Here is a 22,047-nt window from a genome sequence, read left to right as displayed (position 1 = left end):
GGGCAGCCTGGGAACCCGCCTGGGAAGGATGGGAGAGGTGGGCCGTAATGGGGAGCCAAGCAGGAGGGGAAGGGGAGGACTCTTCAGGGTCTCTCCCCAAGAACGGGCCCTTCAGCGCCCTCGTGCTGGGGTGCGGATGTGTGGAGCTGGGCGTGGGGGCTGGCTCTGCCCCAGGAGAGCATCCCTAGGCTCCCGAGTCTATGGGACAAGTCACCACACCCCATGCCCTGCAGCTGCGTGCTCAGGCCTGGCCTGTCTCTTCCAGGGACGGCACCCCGGGGAGCCAGAGTGTGGCCGAGAAGTTTGCAGTGACCTGGGAGACGGTAATGGTGAGCAGCCACGGGGCCGTGGTGGTCAAGTGTGATGGCCGCGGCAGCGGCTTCCAGGGCACCAGGCTGCTGCATGAGGTGAGGCGGAGGCTGGGCTCCCTGGAGGAGAAGGACCAGATGGAGGCCGTGCGGTGAGCACCCCAGGGGCGCTGTTGGAATGGGGTTGGGGGGTCGCATCTCTACCCGGGTTGCATCGTGGTCTTGTTTTCTGGTGGTGCACACATTCTGCCTGCGCTTTGCTGGCACCCCCAGAAGTCTCTGGTGATTCCCCAGTGAATTCCTGCCAGCCATATGCTCCCAAAGACCAGGGTCCTAGTCGCTGCACGGCTGGTGGCCTTTCTGCTTTGCTGATTGCAACAAGGTGCAGAGACCGTGATGTGGGTCTTTGTGGGTTCCCGGTGCTGTGGTCACGGACCTTGGCCACTGATCATGGGGGGAGGGCAGGGCGAGGGAGAGAGAAGGTGAGCCGTGTAGCCAGTCACCTCCTTCCTGAGAAAGGAGTGCAGCAGGCAGATTGGAAGCCCCACTCCGCATGTTTTATGGCTCTCTCACGTCCTGCTCACGGAGGCAGGACTAGTAGACTCTCCAGGGACAGAAGGGGCCGAGGAGCAGAGGTGTTGACTGGATGTTATCGTCGCCCCGGAATGAGAGCCGTCAGGGACCTATGCCGCTCACTGGCCTGCGGGCGCATTGGCCAAGGTTGGGTCTTCCGAGTTTACTGCACACGCGGCAGACTTCACATGGGAGAGGCGTGAGACGCACGGACTCAGGTGCTGCAGGGACGGGAGTGGCACGGGCACGGCGGTCATCCTCCTTGAGATCCGGGTGCACGGTGCTGGACCCTGGGCCTTGGAGAGTGTGATACAGTGCCCAGGTGGATCAGTGTCTGCTGACTGAAGGGCCGTAAGACAGCGTGACGTCCCAGCCCATGAGCCATCACGACTGCGCTCTGAGGTTTAGGAGATTTCACTCTACTGACTGTTCAGAACGTTTTCTCTCTTGTGTTTAGAAAGATTGATGTCACGTGACGTGCATACATGTGATGTGCATGTACATGTGATACGTGCTCAGTAAGTAAGTATTAAGTGGATGAAACCTCGAGTGAGTGAGTGAATGGCACCCTTTCCTCAAAGGAGTTGTGAGCTGGAGACAGGCCATGCGGCCGGACCTACATGTGCTAGAGGCAGAACATAGGGGCGAGAGAGACGGCCGAGGACCCGAGAGTCTGGGAAGGCGCATCCGTCACCATACTTTTGCCTGAAACTCAACAGCACACACAAACACACACGCAGCATCAAAGGTGCTTTACAGACACAGCCCTGTATTGGCTCTGGAGTCCAGACGGGCGTCAGGCATCAGGTCTGTTGGCTGGAGACCCAGAGGTGAGGGTCTGCCTCAGGCCTGGCTCCCTCCAGCTCTCATCTCAGCCAGGCACGGAGCACCGCTGAGCCTCTGCTCCTCATGCTCACAGGATGGCTGCCAGAGCACCTGCCTTCAGCACCTTGATCCACTTACAGAAGCCTTCAGAAGGGAAGGGAGGAGCCTCCCCAGGAGCCCAGAACCAATAACCCACGAGAGCAGTGGGGCAGCCCCCGCCCCATTCCTGAGACCCAGAGGGCTGGGCAGAGAAGGGAGGGCGAGTGACAGCTCAGCCAGCAGGGGGAGGAGGAGCAGGTGGCGCCCAGTGGACACCGGTGCTGCAGCCTCTCCTGGGGAGAAGCGCGAGGCCCCGGTGGGGCTCGGAGGGACGAGGGGTGTGACCAGGTGACGGCGGAGCCCCCTCCCCAAGCCCCCCTTTTCTTGTCCTTCCCTGGTCTGACCACCCCCCCAAAGCCCAGAGGCCCCGGCGGAGGACGCGGCGTCCTTCATGCACCCCGCCGGCCGGCGTGGCTAGCCTGACTGCCCCACTCTGAGCACAGACAGAGGGTGCATGGCTGTTTCACACCCACGGTGTTTCCAAAAATAAGGGATTGATCAGCCATCTGTTCAAAAACAGAACAGAACCAGTTCCAGGAAAATAATAGTAAAATAGAAAAATTGGCCAACTCTTAAGCCACTGAGGCTTCTGGGGTCAGGAGCATAAGCCACACCAGCCACACGGACCTCAGGAGGCTGCTCCCCACATGCCTGGAGCCTTGGAAAATTTACTCAGCTCTCTTAGGATCTGGGTCTGTATTCTCATTAGAAAGACATAGCCCGGTTTTCTCAGTTTAAGAAACCATGAGGCCAGCCCCCGACTCTCACTCCCCGGGGCTCCCCACCCCTGGTCTGGGAGCCCAGCGGGTCTCCCCTTCGATGGAGGAGGAGCCGGCCATGTGAACAGGCACTCGGGGCATCAGGGGGAAAGCACAGCCTTGCCCGGAGGGGCTCCTGCAAGGAGATGGCTTCCGGCCAGGACCTCACCTCAGAGGATTAATAAATAAGGACGTGTCTGCGGGAAATGAGAGGTGCATGTTCCACAAGGAAAATACCGTGAGCGAAGGTTGAGGTGAGGCAGGGGTGCAGGCACTTCGGGCCCCCCAACTGTAAATCCCATGCCGCGTGAAGGCTGGGGACGCGGGGAGGGGTGGGCGGATACCATGCCGCGTGAAGGCTGGGGACGCGGGGAGGGGTGGGCGGCTGGACTGGGCGCCTCCCCTCCCATCCTCCGAGCTGCTGCCTGCTCTCCAAGCAGCAGCGTCCCCACAGAGGGTTTCAGCCAGGAGGTGGCAAAGTCACCTTCATCTTCGGAACCGAGATCCTGGTAGCAGTGTAGCGAGTTTTCTGGGAGAGAGTCTTGGCAGGCAACATTCAAACAGGGAGCTTTAAGGAGAGAGGAATAACCGGAAGCCATGACAAACCCAGACAGCATATTAAAAAGCAGAGACATCATTTTGCCAACAAAGGTCAAATGGTCTTTCCAGGAGTCGTGTACAGATAGGAGAGTTGGACCATAAAGAAGGCTGAGCGCTAGAGTAATTGATGCTTCCGAACTGTGGTGCTGCAGAAGGCTCTTGAGAGTCCCCTGGACTACAAGGAGATCCAACCAGTCCATCCTACAGGAGATCAGTCCTAAATATCCATTGGAAGGACTGATGCTGAAGCTGAAGCCCCAATATTTCGGCCACGTGATGCAAAGAGCCGAGTCGTTGGAACAAACCCTGATGCTGGGAAAATTGAGGGCAAAAGGGGAAAGGAGTGAGGGGATGAGATGGTTAGATAGCATCACCGATTCAATGGACGTGAACTTGGGCAAACTCTGCGAGATGATGAGGAACAGGGAGACGGACGTGGCACATCAGGGAAGTGGGCTGGGCCATGCGTCCCGCGTCCCTCCCAACGTTCACATGCAGGGAAGGACAATCTTAGTGACACATCTCCCGCCGGCCCCACGTTCATGTCTCGTCCCGTCTCTGGCTGTGAGGTTCCCCAGCTCCAAAAGTGCTGGGGGCAGCTCTGTGATCCATGACTCCTGTGTCAGCGTGGGTCCCCGGAAGCGGTCTGTGATCCATGACCCCTGTGTCAGCGTGGGTCCCCGGAAGCGGTGCCTGCACACGCTCGGACGTGCAGGAGGCGTGTTTGTGCAGAACGCAGGCTGGAGCACAGTGGGGCAGAGCCCTCCGACCGCGGGGGTCAGAGGGACAGACAGAGGGAGGAATCGGCTTCCAGGGGCATCTGGACCCTGAGCATCTCTGCCAGGCTGACGGGGGCCAGCAGGGGCCCCACCCCGCCCACTGAGATGGCGCGGCATGGGGAAGGCTGGAAGGTGAGAGCACTGCCGCTCCAGGGTGTCAGCCCGCCGCCCCCAGACATGCTCTGGAGGCCAGAGTCTCTCCCTGCTCACACGGGGCCTCTGCAGACCCCAGGGTGGAGCTGAGCGCTGCGCCTGCTCCCTCGAGACGGACGCCCTGCCCTGCACTGCAGCTGAGAGCGTCCGGGAGGCGAGACGCGCTCCCAGAGCCCACACCACGCTCCCCCGTCTGGAGGCTCCACTGCTGCCCCGGAAAGGGCCAGCACGTGGAACTGCTGGTAGGTAGTGGACCTAGTCATGGTGCAGTGGTAAGGTGTCTGCCTGCCAGTGCAGAAGACGCGAGAGACACGCGGCCAGTCCCCAGGTGGGGAAGATCCCCTGGAGAAGGAAATGACAGCCCACTCCAGTTTTCTTGCCTGGAGAATGCCACGATCGGAGGAGGCTGGCGGGCTACAGTCCATGGGGTCGCAGAGTCGGACACAACTGAGCAACTGAGCACACGTAGCAGCAAGATCATAAAAATATTTGATATCTGAAAACACTGTTTTCCCCCAGAAGCCTGCCAGGCACTTCACAGGTGAGGGTCGTGACCGTGACGCGTGGTTCCAGCTCAGGAAGTGACCCTCCAGGTAAAGCCGCTGCAGGGCCGGCCACCAGAGATAGGAGGCTGCCTGTGGATGTGCACACAGGTCTGCGAGCAAAAGTCTGAGATAGTTTATGAACTGGAGTGGAGCCAAGACCCCAGCACCAAGGCCCCTTGGGGTGGACACCATGGTCTCCGCAGACACGGTTCCAGCCCCTGCGGTCTGGACATCCGGCTGTGCGGCAGAACCCCACTGGGACCGGGTGGGCCCTTTCACCAGACGGTCCTCGAGCCCCGTCAGTGTATCAGGGATTGGGATCACGAGGAGAGAATTCAGAAACTTGGAGAGGTGTCTTCAGTGGTTCCATTGTGTGGGCGTGGCCACCGTGCTTTGCAGGTCGACCGTGGCTGTGTGTGTGTGTGTGTGTCTGTGTGTGAGACCTGAAGTCTGCCAGGCTGCCTATGGCACCTGCATCATGTTTTAAACAAGCCCAGGTGTTAAGTGTCGCGTCTCCTAGGGCTGGAAACCGGGATCGGGTGTGGGCTAACGCCTGCCTCGGAGGGTCCCGCCTGCTCTTCCGGCTCCCGCGGAGGCTGGCAACCTTCAACTTGTAGATCCATCCCTGCGATCCTGTGTCTTCACGGGCTGTGTCCTCCCGAGGTCTCTGTGCCCCTTCTCCTCTTAGAAGGACGCCACTCTAGTGTGGCCTCATCTTGCCCTACTCATTACATCGGCAGTGGCCCTATTGACAGCTGTGGTCCCACACGGAGGTTTGCGGGGTTAGAAATCCAACGTATCTTGCAGAATTCGACCCATAACAAATGCATGAATAAACCACACCAGTTCGCTTGCCCTTCACCCGACCCTCCCACCAGCCCTGCTTTGCAGAGGCAGCCACCCTCGACCCCTCACCGCCTCCATCAAGCGTTTGCTTCCACCTTTCTGAACACGGCTGTCGTCACGTCACGATTGCTCATCACTTGACTTCCGATCGTTACAGGTGAGGAGTAGCTGTTCAGTGCCATCATTCTCCCAGGAGTGTAGCCATCAGCTGCCTGGTTAGATCAGCCGTCGGAGGTGCAGGGTCACTGCGTAAACGGTGCTGACTGCTGCCTGGTTAGATCAGCCGTCGGAGGTGCAGGGTCACTGCGTGAACGGTGCTGACTGCAGACCCCGTGGGCTCTCGTGCCCTACTTTCTGCCGCATCATTTAGTTTTTCCTGGACTGTAGCTTTGTCTTTCACTTGGATACCTTCACCATCTCCTGGAGTTCACCCAAACTCATGTCCATTGAGTCAGTGATGCCATTCAGCTATCTCATCCTCTGTCGTCCCCTTCTCCTCCTGCCTTCCATCTTTCCTGGCATCAGGGTCTTTTCCAATGAGTCGGCTCTTCGCATCAGGTGGCCAAAGTATTGGAGCTTCAGCATCTGTCCTTCCAGTGAATGTTCAAGGTTGATTTCCTGTAGGATTGACTGGTTTCAAGGGTCTTCTCCAGCACCACAGTTTGAAAGCATCAGTTCACCACACCTGCTAATAGCGTCCATTCCCACATTCTTCTCTCAAGCTGCAGCCCCTTCTCCTGCTCCACCTGGACCAGGTGTCTGCAGGGTCACCCCGGTTGCCCTGTCACACCCTCCCCAGGTCACGTGCTTTGCACGCACCCTGGGTCTCGTGCCAAAGAATGACAGATATATATCCCCCTTTTTATTTACTTTGTCCTTCGTGAATCTAGAAAACATTACAAAATGTCTTTATTCTATTCCCACATTTGAGGTTATTGCTTATCTAGATGTAAAATCTGCAGATAGTAATCCCTGTCTAGAAGGCCCTGGAATCGTCCACCCTCCAGGGTTGCTAGTGAGAAGCGTCTGCTGATCTTCCTGTTTTAATCCTTGTAGACGGCCCATTGCTCCCTTCCGGGAGAAAGACCTCTTCGCTCTTGGCATGCTGAGACGTCCACTCTTGGTGTGGGACTTTTCAGCCTGGAGATTAATTGTTCTTTGTCCTCGTCCTCAGAAAGTTTTCACCGCAGTGTGCCACTGACTTCTCCTTTCTCTGTTGTTTCTTTCTGGAGCTTCTATTGTGCTGGTTTTGGTGCTTCTGGGTTTATTCTCAACATCCCTTTATCTCCTACTTTCCAGCCTTTCTCTTAATGTTCATTGGCAGGCATGACACTTCAAAATCCATAACCTTCTCTCTTCACCCAAGAGCAAAGTCTTCTTGTCTTATTGGTTCAGTATTTCTTCTCTTTCTAGATATGTTAGTGATGGTTTTTCTCTGTTTACGGTGTTATCTCTGTTCCCTCTGGATTCCTCAATTTTTCTGGGGATTTTTTTGGAGGGAGGGGTTTTCAATACAATGTAAATGCTGTACAGATAGTTGTCAGTGTGGCAAATTCAAGTTTTGCTTTTTGGAACTCTCTGGGTTTCTTCCTTAATATTTTCAATAAGCATTTGGTTGAATCTGTGCATGTGAAACCCATGAACGCAGAGGGCTGACTGTACCAAGGGCACAGAAGTCGCCTGAATTTGTATCATGGCAAGAAGTCAGAGCAGTTGCTGCTCCACTCTGGGCCAGCCCGCCCAGCCCCAGGAACTGGGGTCCGTGGGCTTCCGACATCACCGTAGAAGCGCTGCTCTAACCATGAAGGGCTGGCCGGGTCCAGGGCTTGGGACCCTTGGAGAGCCGACTGGAGAAGGACCGCGCACTCTTGGGGCCCAGGCTCGGGAGTTTGAGTCCCCCAGACTGAGAAGGGCGGTCAGAAGTGACAGGGCGGCTCCAGCCAGCAGACAAGAAAATAACCGCTGGGCGATACCCGGAAAGGGGTGATGGGAAGCAGGGGAGGGAGGCCTCGAAGTGGCGGCAAGTGGACAGAAGCAGCAGATAGATTCCTGGCGGGACTCCTGCTGCTGAACGAGGGTCCAGAAACCAGGATGATTCCAGCCACTTCGTGGGGGAAATGAGGGGCCCTGAGGACCACAGTGAGAGGACAAGGAAGGACCCAGGCAGAAGCCCCGGGTGCCGAGCTGGGCACGTCCAGACGGAGCCCTGCCGGGAGGCTCAAGGCGGGAAGATGCTGTCCCCAACAGGCCCATGACGGACCCTCCCAGGAGCTGGGGGCCAGGGCGCCAACTCACAGCCAAGTCACCCCTGCGGACCTCAGAGCTCCGTCCCCGAGCCCGAGGCTCGCGTGGTCCAAGTGAGGGGTGACCATGGTGGAGACGGGACCCAGCCGGGCCCACGAGTCTCCAGCATGGCCTGTGCTGCTGTGAGTCCCTGGTTCTCAACCTGCGAGCTCTGCATGCCCGGCCGCCTCACGGTGACGCACGGGAGCCTCGAGTGCTTCACGTGGGCATCCAGTGCACTGCGTAAGCACGGCCAACAGTTAGAGTCTCAGTACTTCCTCTAAGAGGGGGCTTTCATCTTTGAAAAGGGCGGGAAAGCCCGGCTCCAGCCCCCGGGTTGGGTTCCAGGCAGCACTGACCCCTCCCTCTCTGCCTGGCCTTGCAGGGTGATGCTGAAGGAGCCGTACATCGACAAGACGCGCGTGGCCGTGTTTGGGAAGGTGAGCTGCCTGCTGGGGTCCACACCCCCTGCTCGGACCCCCACCCGCCCCATCACCCGACCGAACCCTGATGTGTAGGGTGTGTCTCTGGTCCTGCCACGGGCAAGCGGTTCTTGTTTAAAAAGAGTTTGGATGTTCAGCCCGGCGCAGGGATGGGGGGTGGGGGGTCTTCATCTGAGCAGCCTCAGGAGCTTCTCACATCATCTGGAAGGGAAGGCAGTAAGAAGCAGATCCCTGGGGCGTGCTCCGTGAGGCTCCTGACTGCTTTCAGGACCAGCCTGCTGGGTTCTCAGGGTGGTGCCCCGGAACATGGGGAGGCGGGGGTCTCTCTTTCTGTGTCTTGATGAGCAGTACTGGCTTCCCTGGCGGCCCGTCTGGTAAAGAATCCGCCTGCAACGTGCAGCACTGAATCTGTGTGTGCGCTCAGTCGTGTCCGACTCTTTGCGACCCCGTGGACTGTAGCCCACCAGGCCCCTCTGTCCATGGGATTCTCCGGCAAGAACACTGGAGTGGGTTGCCATGCCCTCCTCCAGGGGATTTTCTCGACCCAGGGACCAAACCAGGTCTCTTGCGTCTCCTGCGTTAGTAGGCAGCTTCTTCACCACTGCTGCCCCCTGGGAAGCCCTTATGTGCAGGGGCCATGCTCATTTTGGAAGGGCTTCCCTGGTGGCTCAGACGGTAAAGAGTCTGTCTGCAGTGTGGGAGATCCGGCTTCGATCCCTGGGTCGGGAAGATCCCCTGGAGAAGGAAATGGCACCCCACTCCAGTGTCCTTGCCTGGCAGAGTCCATGGACGGAGGAGCGTGGCGGGCTACAGTCCCTGGGGTCGCAGAGGGTCAGACACGCCTGAGCGACGTCACTTTCACTTTTCCTCTTTCATGCTTATTGACTAGGTTCCCTTACATGGAAGGGAGTGGGTGGGGCGACTCACACCCTGAGCTGTCAAACCAGAGAAGCTTCCACGGGTGCCCCACATCTGCGGGCCGGAGCCGGGTGTGGGGCCCGTGACTGGGCCTCAGGTCCCCAGAGGACCACCTCCTGTTACCGTGGTGCCCTCCCTGCCATGGTTAAGCTGCCTGGATCGTGGGCTCTTGGGTTCATGGCAGGAGCACAGAGGGACAGGCAGAACCGTCCTCCCACTGAGAGAACCCGCAGGGGCCTGGGGTGGCCTCACGGCAGGTGGGGGTTTGAACAGGTAACCAGAGGGCAACCTCTTGGGTCATCACCTCTGAGCCCAGCACTGCCCGGGAGCCTCACACATCAGAGACGCAACACCGCCCCGTGGAGGGTCCCAGAATGCGTGCTGTGTGCACCCTAGGAGGTGCGGTGGTAAAGGGCCCGCCTCAGGGCCGGACCCCAGTCTGGACAGAGTCCTCAGGTCAGTCCGTCCTAGTGGAAGCCCGCTCCCAGCCTGTGAGGCTCCGAGGAGACTGAATTAACCACAGCAGACCTTGCCGTGATGGCCCTACCAACCGCTCCCACAGAGACGTTCCTGCCCAGCAGACTGGCCTCAGCTCAAGGCCAGGCTCTGGGCTGGGCTCAGCCTCTGTCCAGCCTGGGAATCTCCCCCCAGCATGCCCCCCGCTGCCGGAAGCCTGGCCTGCATCCCCGGCCCCTCCCCATGGCGGGCACCTGGACTCAGCTCCGGCCCCTTGCACCTTCCTCGGCCGCTGTGCCCAGTGGGTCCCTGGCCTCTCTGAATAGTGCCTCAGACAGAGGCTCATGGACTCACTGACTGTGTCTCTTCAGAGGAACAAGCCATTGATCCCTGTAGCTGGTGGGCGTGCTCCTCTCTTTCTTCCTTTTTTGCATAATTTTTTTTTAATTGGGCTGCATCAGGTCTTAGGTGCAGCGTGTGGGACCTTCTGTCGTGGCCCAGGGACTCCAGGTACAGCTCTAGGGCTGGGGAATTGCAGTTTGGGCTTTAGCTGCTCCAAGGCATGTGGGATCTTAGTTACCCACTAAAGGTTGCAGATGGAACCCATGACCCCTGCATTTGCAAGGCGAATTCGTACCTGCTGGCGCACCAGGGAAGTCCCCTGATTCCCTTCTCGGGCCCACCTATGTGAATCTGGGCCCCACCCAGGCTCCATGTCCCCCTCGTCATGAAGCCTAGGAGCTCCCGGAGACGGGGCGGGCCTGGCGGAGCTGCAGGTATCCAGCCCGGCTGCGTCCTGCAGCTCTCCCCCAAGGACAGCGTGGTGTCGGGGCCCAGAACACGCTCGCTGAGATCCTAGAAGGCCCTGAGTCCTCTGGGAAAGCTGTGTTCCACACTTTTTTTTTTCGCAAAAGACTTTGTTTAAAGCAGTTTCCAGTCCACAGCAAGCTTGAGCAGTTCCCTCGCAAGCTGCAGAGCTCCTCCGCCATCACCATCGCCGCCATTTGGAGCCGTTCTTTTTACACTGGGTGAGCCTGCGCTGACGGACCGCGATCACCCAGAGCCCGCAGTTCACACAGGGCTCACTCCCGGGCCGCACCTTCTGCAGGCTTGGACACATGTACGGTGGCACGTGTCCATGACCATAGGGCCGCCCAGGTAGCCTCACTGCCCTCAGGGTCCCTGTGCTCCACCCGTTCACACCTCTCCCCTTCCCTGATACCTGCTCCTTGGAAGAGAAGCTGTGACAAAGCTGTACTGTGTACTGCGCTCAGTCACTCAGTCGTGTCCGACACTTTGCAGCCCCATGGACTGCAGCCCACTGGGCTCCCCTGTCCATGGGATTTCCCAGGCAAGAGTACTGGAGTGGGGTGTCATTGCCTTCTCCAGTGTATTAAAAAGCAGAGACATTACTTTGCCAACAAAAGTCTGTCTAGTCAAAGCTATGGTTTTTCCAGTCGTCATGTACAGATGTGAGAGTTGGACCATAAAGAAGGCTGAGCACAGACGCATTGATGCTTTTGAACTGTGGTGTCGGAGAAGACTCTTGAGAGTCCCTTGGACTGCAAGGAGATCCAACCAGTCCATCCTAAAGGAAATCAGTTCTGAGTGTTCATTGGAAGGCCTGATGTTGAAACCAGTGCTTTGGCCCCCAGATGGGAAGAGCTGACTCATTGGAAAAGACCCTGATGCTGGGAAAGACTGAGGGCAGGAGGAGGAGGTAGCAGAGGATGAGATGGTTGGATGGCATCACCGACTCAATGGACATGAGTTTGAGCAAGGTTCAGGAGATGGTGAAGGACAGGGAAGCCTGGCATGCTGCAGTCCATGGGGTCGCAAACAGTCAGACACGGCTGAGTGACTGGACAGCGGCTCGCTTTCTCCAGCTCGTCAGAGTGCTGGGATCATACAGTGTGGGCCCTTGTCAGATTGCCTTCTCTCACTTGGCGATATGCATTCAAGGTTCCTCCATGTCTCTTTTTAGCTTCACTGGTCATTTCTTTCTAGTACCAAACAATCACTGTCTGAGTGCGCCATGATTTATCCACTCACCTACTGAAGGGCATCTTGGTGGCTTCCAAGTCGCTGTGGCAGTGATGAATAAAACGTCATCCCTGTGCAGGTTTTTGTGGACATCTAAGTTTTCAGCTTCTTAAATACCAAGGAGTGTACGGTCATATGATAAGGGAATGCTCAGTTTTGAAGGAATCCACCACGCTGTCTTCCATAGAGTCTGTAACACTCAGCATCCCCACCAGCAGCAAGTGGGTTCCCAGCAGAGTTCCAGTGCTGCGCGTGTTCACCAGCCTCTGGTGTGGTCAGTCAACGTTTAAAAAAAAAAAAAGCTGAAAAATGACCTGTAAGACTTGGCGATTTCATTGACCATGAATATTATTTGCAAGAAACCGAAAAGACTCTTATGTCATTAAGAGAAAGATAGTCCTGTTTTACTGAAGGAGTGTTGTTATAACACACTTAAACTTACATCAAAACCCTTTAATTCTACAGTGAGCTTGGCATAGATGTCACGCCACCCTCCCGCCCAGCACACACCCCTGCACACACATCCACACCCTTAACACCTGCCCCCTTTGCTCATCAAAGCATCCCCTGTGTGGCCCCTTCCCTCTGGGCCTTCTGAGAAACAGGAAGACCTCTGGGCCAAGCCACACCCACGGCAGGCCCGGTGTCATGCTTACTCTCCCCAGGAGGCTCACACTGCGGTCTTCCATCTCAACCCCAGAGCGAGGGCCACACAGGATACGGAGGACTGGCCACGTACAGGACACGTGTGGACATCTGTCCCGAGTGGGCTCCTGAGCAGAGCATCATGGCGGCCTGTGCCCGAGCCCTCTGATGTTGACTCCTCGTGGGCCCTTCCTCAGAAGCACAGAAAATGGGAATTTCCCTGGCGGTCCAGTGGCTAAGACTCCACACTCCCAGTGCAGGGGGCCCGGGTTTGATCTGTTGCCAGGGCACTAGATCCCGCAGGTCACAGCTAAGACCTGGTACAGCCAAAAGAAAAATCAGAGAAAATAGGTTGACTCTGTCTGTAGACAGGGAAGGCAGCAAGCAATGGTATGCTGGAGGCGCCGGACTGAACGGACGTGGCAGTCATGCACACTCACAAGGGTTCTCTAGCGCACGGTCACACTCCACGTGACCATCAGATTCCGCCTTCATGGCGCGTGAACACGAGGCCCCGGAAGGGTGCTCACCTCACGGTGCGTTTAGTTGGGAGAGGTGTTTGCTTTCCCTCTTTTTATGTCCCTTGGAGATGTTTAATGTCGACTTTTTTAAATATAAATTTGTTTATTTTAATTGGAGGCTAATTACTTTACAATATTGTATTGGCTTTGCCATACATCGACATGACATGAATCCACCACGGGGGTAAGAAAGGGCCCCGTGGCAGCGCTGCTGAGCCCCGCCCTGTCTGGCCCCGCCCCCTGTCTGTCCCCGCCCCCAGGACTACGGCGGATACCTGAGCACCTACCTCCTCCCGGCCAAGGGCGACGGCCAGGCTCCAGTCTTCAGCTGCGGCTCCGCGCTCTCCCCCATCACGGATTTCAAGCTCTATGGTGAGGGTCCTGACAAGGCGGGCACACGCCCTCCCCGCGCCGCGCCCCAGGGCCCCGTCTGATACCCCTTGGGGAGGTGTGGGCAGCGGTGAGGCCTGGCAGACAGCCTGGGTTGGGAGTGCGGGGGATGGGGGGGTGGGATTTCCAAGCTGCTTATTCTGAAAGGGGTTGACCCACCCGCGTCCCTGAACCGTCCTCCCCGACGTAAGACCAGGAGCTGAAGCCCGATCAGCGGTCCACCTGCAGCGTGGGCATCGTGGGAGCCGAGGGAAGGGGGCTCCCTGCACGCCACCCCCAGCGCCAGCTTGTGCCCCGGGGTCGGCTAGCGGGGCCCGAGCCATGTCTCTCTCAGCCCGGAGGGTGTTCACGGCCGAGGGTCCCGGGGGCCCGCCCCTCCCTGCTCCCCGTACCTGCGGCCCCCCTCCACCGTCCAATCCCAGGTGTGGGGGCCGGTCCCCGCCTGCCTGGACCTGGCTCTCCGGTCACTGATCCGGGCCCGAGGCTCCCGGCGTCCCCACCCTTTGGTCACCCAGCCTCTTTTCCCCGAACGCAAATGGTTCTGTGACATCACCACTGGTTTAAGTGTGGGACAGGCTTTCTCTGCGGGCTCTGAGAGCCGGCACTCGGGTCAGGGCCGCAGGGAGGCTCGGCCACCAGCCCCAGCTGCACACAGGGACACAGCAGAAGGGGCTGGGGGCCCGGAGGCTCACGGCTGACGCGTTCATCTTTGGGAAGTGATTCTTGCACATTTCAGCTGAAAACCATACAGGAACTCGCCTAAGTCCAGATTTTAATAGCCTAGAATGATCGCCCCGTGGAATACATGCGACATACTCTGTGTTTTCAAATTCAGCGAGGCTTTCTGGGGGCTTTACTCCAGCTATTTCACAGTCCGAGGGGCTGAGGCCAAGGGCTAACGCTCCCCTCTGCTTCCGTCCAGCGTCCGCATTTTCCGAGAGGTACCTGGGCCTCCATGGACTTGACAACCGAGCGTACGAGGTATGTCTGGGCGCGGCCGCTGCTTGGGACGGTCCCCTGTTAGCCCCCTGCCGGCCCACGTCCCAGCACAGCTCGCTCTGAGGAAGCCCCCGGCCCCACCCCTGAGGACATGGGTGACAGAGCCCTCTCCCAGGTGCATCTGGTTGTCCGTCTGGAGCCGGAGGGCAGAGGAGGAAGCGGGGAAGGTTTGGGTGGGGGAGTCTGTTTTGGGGTCCATAGGCTGGCGTATGCATGGGCTCTGCCCCCAAGGCTGTTTCTGCTCCGGGAGAGAGTGAGCCCTGGATGAGAGGGAGCGGGCAGGACGCGCCTCTGACCCCCCAGGTCCCCGCGCAGCAGCTGAGAGCGGAGGTCACCCAGGCCTCCCCTCACCTGGGGCCCCGGAGGCCGCTGAGGCTTCAGGGATGAAAGCCACACACGGACATTGTTCCAGCCAGCGTGTCATTCCTGGTGGGATGGCGGCCCCAGGCTTCCTGCAGGGGAAGGGGACCCTGTCTCCTGCCCCCCTTCCCCCCCACCCCTCATCTCCTGCCCCGTCCTCTTCTTGAACGGGCGAGGCCACCAGGGCAGGGAGAGAGCACCTGCTGCACTGCCCGGCCAGGCCTCATGCTGACCCCCTCCCCACATGCAGATGGCCAAGGTGGCGCACCGGGTGTCCGCACTGGAAGGGCAGCAGTTCCTGGTCATCCACGCAACCGCAGACGGTGAGCGCCTGACCCTGAGGGCTGCAGGGAACGTTGCCTTCCGCACTGCCACGGGCTCTGACAGACCCTGTCCTCTTCCTTTCAACAGAAAAAATACATTTCCAGCACACGGCAGAGCTCATCACACAGCTCATTAAGGGAAAGGCTAATTACAGCTTACAGGTACGGGGCTGGCCTGAGACACCCCCTGCCCCCTGACGGAGGAGAGCCACACACCCAGTCTTCCCACTCTGCAGGGACACGCTGCTGGGCCCGGTCCTGGGAGGCGGTCGGGGACACATCGGGTGGGATGAGCAGGGCTTGAGGGGGCGATGGGGGACAAGATGGTTGGATGGCATCGCTGACTCGGGCTGTTTGAGCAAGCTTTGAAGATAGTGAAGGGCAGGGAAACCTGGCGTGCTGCAGTCCATGGGGTTGCAGAGCAGGACGCGACCGAGTGACTGAACAACAGCAACAGATGGCAGCTCAGTTCTGTTCTGGGGCTGCATTCGGACCCCTTTAGAACACCCCTTACCCCCGCCCCACACCCCCAGAGGAGTGCTTCCCCGCAGGACAGAGTCCTGCCTAGTTCACATGTCATCTGAGCTCCGTTGAGAGCGCTCAGGTCACACTACAAGGCCAAGTGCATCGTATGCATGTCGCAGCCCCAGTAGGTCCAGCGGCAGAGCTCTGAGTGCCGGAGTGGACCACGCCGCAGATACAGGCGGGGCCCAGCCTAGGCCCCCTGGATACTGCTGCAGGCACAGAGCAGCTGAGATGCTCAAGCCTGTAATGGTGACAAGGCCAGCTGAGGGCTCCGGGGCCCAGGACCCAGCAAGGGGAGATGTGCCTCCTGCTCTGTACTCTCAGAGCTGTTTGAGGTTTAAGGCACAGGCACGAGCTCAAGGACCGCCTTCCTAAATACTGAGACCAAGGTGGGTGTCAAAAGGCACCAAAGACACAAGAGAAGGACGGGGTGCACGTGCAAGAGGCAGCCCGGATTCCTGGCAAGACCGCAGGCTTTGGGGCCAGTGAGACTTGGCGCTCTCTCTCTGCTGGGACCGGGCCCTTCGTGTGGAGGCCAGGTGGTGCCCGGGGTCATCACACTTGGGGACGGGATGATCAGCTGCCATCTTTTCAGCCCCGTGGTGTCCTAGGGCGCCTGCCATGCCAGACACCTGGGGTCCATCCCTGGGTCGGGAAGGTCCTCTGGAAAAGGAAATGGCAACCCACTCCAGTATTCTTGTCTGGGGAAATCCCATGGACAGAGGAGCCTTGTGGGCTACAGTCCACAGGGTCACAATGCGTCAGACACGACTGAACACAACGTTTTGTGTCCCAGGCCTTGTTCTGAGCCTTTCAGGGAAATTTTATGTCTTTTAATCCTCACCAAGCTTAATGAGTTATATTTGATGATGATGCTCGTCTCCATTGGACACCTCTGGACACTGAGGTCCAGGAAAGCCCCTGCACTTGGCGAGCCGGGAGCTTCCTGCACTCACTGGGGTCGCAGAGACGCGGTTCCCCCCAGTTCTCTGGGAGTCCTGACCCCTGCAGGCCCGGCCACGGCCTCTGTGGTCCCTGAGCCTGGATCCGTTGCGGATCCGAACAAGCAGAGCCAGATGTGCAGAGTCTACTAAACAGGGTGTCGTCCGATTCCTTCCCTGATACTCTGAGGACGCCCTGTGCCGTCGGAGCTAAGGGTCCAGCCGCGCGGGCGGCCGGGGGTCCCCGCGTCTCCTGGGCGCCCGGCCCACACGGGGGCGGTGGCCACGTGGCTGAGTCCTCTGCCCCTTTCAGATCTACCCGGACGAGAGCCACTACTTCAGCAGCGCCGCCCTCCAGCAGCACCTGCACCGCTCCATCCTGGGCTTCTTTGTGGAGTGCTTCAGGATCCAGGACAAGCTCCCCGCAGTCACAGCGAGAGAGGACGAGGAGGAGGACTGAGCCCCACGACGCACCGCCTGGCCCCTCCTGGGACAGGGCACGCTGCCCCGGGCACCCCGCAGCCTGTCCCACAGAGGTGGGGCGCCTCCTTCATCGCATGTGTGTCTCGGGTCTGAAGGCATTTCTGCTCCAGAAACAAGCTCCTTGCCGAGTGGAGGTGTGTCGCCACTCATGAGGGGCTTCCTCGGAGCCTGGAACCACCACCTCCTCCCCCCCACAGCGTGACCGGGGCCTCCCCATGACCCTCCCCAAGGAACAAAGCGGAGCCTGGATGGCAGAGCAGAAGCTGGCCCTGGAACTGGAGCTGGCGAGCGGCAGCGTGGGACCCGGCCTCCCCCCGAGTCCTGCGCCCACCCGGGAGCATCACCCCCTCGTGACGGTCACTGCGCCATGGACCAACCAGAGCACAATTATTTTCACAGTACCTGTCCCTAGATTGGCCTGCTCCTGTCTGTAATTAGGAGATTCCGCATTTTAAGGGGCTGTACAAAGTGTCACTGTAGCTGATGCTAATGGTTAACCTTCTGGAATTTGTTTGTATTTTTCTATGGTTTTTACCTGACACTGTCTCTGGTCACGGGGTTGTTTTGCTGTGTGCTTTTTTTTTTTTTTTTTTGCTTTGCTTTGTTTTGCTTGGTTTCGTTCAGTCAGTATGTAGGCTTTGCACTTGTTTGGATTAAAAAAAACCAGATCAGAAGTAACGCTTTCTCCTCAAGGTCGTCTCTAGACTTGTGGGGACATTTCAAAAATACTGCAAACGACATCCAGCACTGTTCACTAAAGGGTCGTGAATAAAAACCCGCCCCCCACCAAGTGCGTCAGGGTCCGGCTCAGATTCGCGCCGTCCGTTTCCACGCGTCCTGAAGCCCGTCCTTTTCCTCCTGGGTAGGTCGTCTTTTCAGATGACATTTGGTTAAAGAACATGAAAAGACCAAGCGTTGGCTGCACCTCCAGGCCCGTCACGTGTGCTCGGGTGAGGGAAGCGGGGGCCCGTGCCAGCATCGCCCCCGCCCCACCCCCTGCACGCAAGCAGCCTCGGCGACGTTCCAGCCCGGCCTCGTGAGGCGTCCTCTGCTCAGAGGCACAGCCAGCGTCCGTGTGTATCTCACTCCGTTGTATATAGAGACAGGACTGCGGTCAGCCATCGCCGCTGCCCCCGCCCTCCACCAAGCCCTCGTCATGTTTCGCCTGCATGCCCGCAGCCTGGCCAAGCTGCTGTCTCTACGAGTGCCGGTTGGAAACGCACCGAAGACCGTCATCGCCTCTGGAGCTTGCTGACAGCCTGAACGTCAGTCCCGATGTCTCCGGGTCCCCCTCCCGCCGGGGAGCGGGAGGTCCCTGACATCCTCGTCTGCAGAGAAGACAGGTCCGCGTCACTCTTTGGTGTTCGGAGGTTTGCGTTTCATCTCCACGAGCTTTGAATGTCAGTTGCAGTTGGTCCGGCTGGAAGATCGTCATGGGATTGTTTCAGGTGATACATCAGCGTTTGGGAAAAGGATGAAGGTGCCGCCCGCAGGACCACTCCGAGTGCCAGCTGGCCATGCTTTTTGTCTTGTCAGGGCCTGACCGACTGCACAGCCAGCTCAGTCTGAAAGGGGAGGCCGGCCCTGGCCATGAGGTCTGGCAGGAGGGAGTGAAGTGTGGCATGGTAGTGTGTTCATCCATGGAATAAAACATTATTTTACCACTCGAGAGCTCTTTTCTTGCTTATCCTCCACCCCACTTCACCCCAAAAAGCATGCCGACGTTTAAGAAGTCTTCGCGGTCCTCGCTGGGCCCTGACCAGGTCTGATGTGTCCTCAGGGGTCTGCGTGCAGCTCCTAAAATCTACGTCCACAGTAGCAATAGCCCTGATGGTAGAAAGGGCGGGACCGGTCAAGTCCAGGGATCACCCAGGGACATGAATCTGAGTTTCGTGTCTGAAGTTTCAAGGGGAAGACGCAGAGCCCCTGCCCAGCACTAGCAGTAAAACTGGCTCTCCGTTGAGGCCCCTGCGTTGCTCACTAGAAGGCGTCAGCAAACCCACATCTGCTAGAGACTCATTCACTTTGTCGTTTTTAAGTCAGTAAGTCTGATGTAGCCCAGCCTGGAAGCAGAGAGCTTGATTAACTGAACTGTCCAAACCATCGAGCCCCCGCTGCCCCAGAGAAACCGGCCACCGGTCTGGTCACCCCCGCTGGATGCTGGCACCCCTCCCAACCAAGGGGCGAGACACAGCTGGGCGCACCCAGCCAGGCGTGCTCACCCTGGTGCCCATGGTCACGCTTGCAGCCCCGGCCTCCGCCCCCTTCCCAGGAAGGACACCGCCTCCCTGTCTGGTGGGCCTTGATGGTTTTGCACAAGATTGCACGTTCCCCACTTTTGGAAACACTGGGTGTAGGGTGATAAGACAGGCCCTGAGAGTAGACTCTGACCTTGACCCCGGTGGGACCACCCCGGCTCCACTCGAACGCCCTTGACTTCCCCCCAGGGAGGGAGGAGAAGGCCTCGAAGGAGGCCTGGACCCAGCGCCTGCCCTGTGTGTTTGAGGCGGCTTGTGTGACGCACCTGAGTGTGGCTGCTTATTTCAGGTTTCAATTAGCTTTAAAATGTTGGGGTGCGACCACAGAGCTGTGGCGCTCCGGAGCCCTGCGCAGGGAGCACAGCCCTGACTCCGGGGCGTTTCTCCCCACCCGGGGCATCTCCTGGGGCGAGGCTGCCGTGGAGGTGGGCAGGGGGCCATGTGTGCCCCTGGCCTGGAAGCAAGCCCCTTCCTCTCTTGCCTGACCTGCAGTCCCAGAAAAATGATCTCATGAAGGATCGGTCACCTCCTCCAAACCCATTAGAAACCTCAGGGTCCCAGGAGAGGCTGGAGGGGCCTCTCAGGGAGGCCCTTGGCCCTCCTCCAGCAGCTCTTGGCTGTGTGCTCTCGGGCCAGTCACAGGAGGAAAGAGCAGGAAGCCTGTTAGAGCCCAGTGTGGATGCTGAGGACGACCAGGCCGTGTGTACAGGCCGAATTCTGTCCCCACTTCCAATGTAGGACCGGCTGGTGAGAGCCTAACACGTTCCCCTCGGCAGTCACGTGGGAGCCCCACCTGCAGCCTTGCCCCAGCCCCCACCACGGCACCCCTAAACCCCCTGCCACGACAGAGCTGTCCTGCTCCCCGCCTGCCTCTGGCATCCACCGAGCACACGCGAGGGCAGCTGACCCCCGGCTCCGGGAGCCCTGAGGAAGCCGCCTCTGCAGGCTCTGTTGTGGGTGGGTGTCAGTCCGCTAGCGACTTGGACAACAGGAGCCGAGTTCTCAGAGCTCTGGAGGCTGGAAGCTGACAGTCAGGGTGCTGCAAGTTAGGTTCCCAGGGAGAACCCTCTTCCTGGTTCACAGATGAATCCTCTGGCTATGTCTGTACCCAAGAGAGACAGGGAGAGCTCAGGACTTTCCTCGTCTTATAAAGCCCCTAAGGGGGTCGCAAGAGTCAGACATGACTTAGCAACTAAACCACCACCACCAGTCCCATCGTGGGGCCTCATCTGTACCCAGCCACCTCCCAAAGGTCTGTCTCCAAGAACCATCCTGTTAGCGTTAGAGCTTCGACAGGTGAACTTGTGGTGGGAGGGAGACACGCACGTTCCATTCAAAGCCGAGGTTCTCATCTTCACCTGGCATCCCTGAGAGAAAGGTTTCAGGAGAGCTGCTGAGCAGAAGCAGGGACCCTGGGGTGGCGGAGGAGCCAGCCTCCAGGACACGGCCTCCCGAGGGGAGCTTCTCAGAGCGTCAGGACAGGCGGGCCACCGGGTGCTGGCCCTGAGACGCCTGGGCTCCCTTCTGCAAACCACAGGCTCAAAGAAGCCAACCACCGTCTGAATCCCGTCACTTACTACATAGATAGGGGATCAGAAGACCAGAGAAGGCAAGGGAGTTGCCCACAGTCACACAGCAAGGCAGCCGCAGCCCTAAGGCAGCGCACTCATCGTTTCTTTCTTGAGGAGTGATGCCCAGGCCCCCTCCAGGGTCTAGCACAATTCTCTGGGTGTGTGTGGGGGGCAAGCCCAGCCCCCAGGCCAGAGCCAGGTTTTCTGGAAATGGGTGTCATGGTCTCTGTTCCGAGCAAACGACCAATCCGTGGATGCCTCCAGTCCCCTTCTGGTCAGCCCTCTTTCCTGGGATCTCAGTGGATCAGCCTAGGAAGCAGTAGACGCTGTATCTGTGTCCCAGGCCAGGGTCTGAAGCCCATGAGGGTTTGGAAGCAGAGCACCCTGAGTGAGTCACACGTCAGCCTCCACCGTGTTCCTTACCAGGACCTCCTGTCCTAAAAACAACTCATGAAAATGGTTACCATGGTGCCTGGCCAGGGAGGGCGGTTTCAGTCAGCGTGCTTCCCCTAACAGAGGTGTTGGGGCGTGGGCCCCCTCCCGGCTTCTGGGGGTCCCTTCGTTGGGGTGGAAGACCTCTGACCTTCGGACGGCCTTGCCTAGCCTGCCGGTGTCCACGTTTCCCTGTTCCATGAGGACACCTCTCCCCTGGTCAGGAGCCACCCTGCCGGCCATATCTACACTTGTTCATCTGTGATGGTGGAGCAAAGACCCCTGGAGAAGGTCCCATCCATTCAAAGGCCCTGCGGGTAAGTTACTATGGGGTGGGGGGTGGGGGCAGTGATGCAACTGAGCCCCTAATGCAGGGTTTCCTGCCAAGGACAGCTTGGGTGTGGAGGAGGAAGGGGTGACGGGGCCCGAGGAGGCAGCAGGCCTAGGGGTCCGTGAGCCAGGCTGTCCTCCCACCTCGACCCCTGCAGGGAGAGGCCACTCCAGCAGCCAGGCTGCCCGTGGAGGGATCTGTGCGCTTCTGGGAAGGGGCGGCCACAGCTCCCCGGACCCTGCAGGGCTCCCCACTTCCTCCGGGCTCCCGTCTGGATTCTCCCAGTGTGCACCTCAGTGGAGCCGGGAGCCATCCACAGCCCTGCCGGCAGCTCACGGCTCAGGGAAAGGCTGTGGGGCCCGCGGCTACACCCACATGGGAAGGCCCGCAGGAGCGGGACTGAGGGGCCTGACCCCCCACCCCAGGCATGTGCTCCTGGGCCTGCCAGGGCTTCCCACAGGCAACTGAAGGCCTTTCAATTCTAGAAAATCCCCAAAGCAGCTTACTGACCCTCGGGAGGTGTAGCCCTCCTGCCCGCCCCAGTCTTGCCTATAGACGCCTTCCCACCAGGGCTTCGGGCTTCCTGAGTGCGGGCTGCCCGCCCACCCTCCTTCCTGGCCCCGGCCGGAAACCTCTGTC

General features: G+C 59.0%; 1 protein-coding gene across 4 annotated transcripts in view; it reads left to right on the top strand.

The window, feature by feature from the left end:
- The window catches only part of DPP6 (dipeptidyl peptidase like 6), an 801,122-nt gene extending 782,637 nt beyond the window's left edge, over window positions 1-18,485 (top strand). For all 4 annotated transcript variants that reach the window (XM_086394726.1, XM_086394729.1, XM_086394730.1 and 1 more), the window contains 7 exons: window positions 266-460; window positions 8,155-8,209; window positions 13,056-13,167; window positions 14,108-14,166; window positions 14,795-14,867; window positions 14,956-15,029; window positions 16,647-18,485. In XM_086394726.1, coding sequence (XP_086250852.1) covers window positions 266-460; window positions 8,155-8,209; window positions 13,056-13,167; window positions 14,108-14,166; window positions 14,795-14,867; window positions 14,956-15,029; window positions 16,647-16,793 — 715 coding nt within the window. In that variant the 3' untranslated portion in view covers window positions 16,794-18,485. The remainder of the gene's footprint in view (window positions 1-265; window positions 461-8,154; window positions 8,210-13,055; window positions 13,168-14,107; window positions 14,167-14,794; window positions 14,868-14,955; window positions 15,030-16,646) is intronic.
- The last annotated feature ends 3,562 nt before the right edge of the window (window positions 18,486-22,047 follow it).

This window comes from Bos grunniens, chromosome 4 (assembly GCF_055505025.1).
Source record: "Bos grunniens cultivar Pamir isolate PY7600 chromosome 4, Bosgru_T2T1.0, whole genome shotgun sequence".
Classification (NCBI taxonomy): domain Eukaryota; kingdom Metazoa; phylum Chordata; class Mammalia; order Artiodactyla; family Bovidae; genus Bos; species Bos grunniens.
The sequence above is the reverse complement of the archived record's forward strand: the minus strand, read 5'-3'. Positions and strand labels throughout refer to the sequence as shown.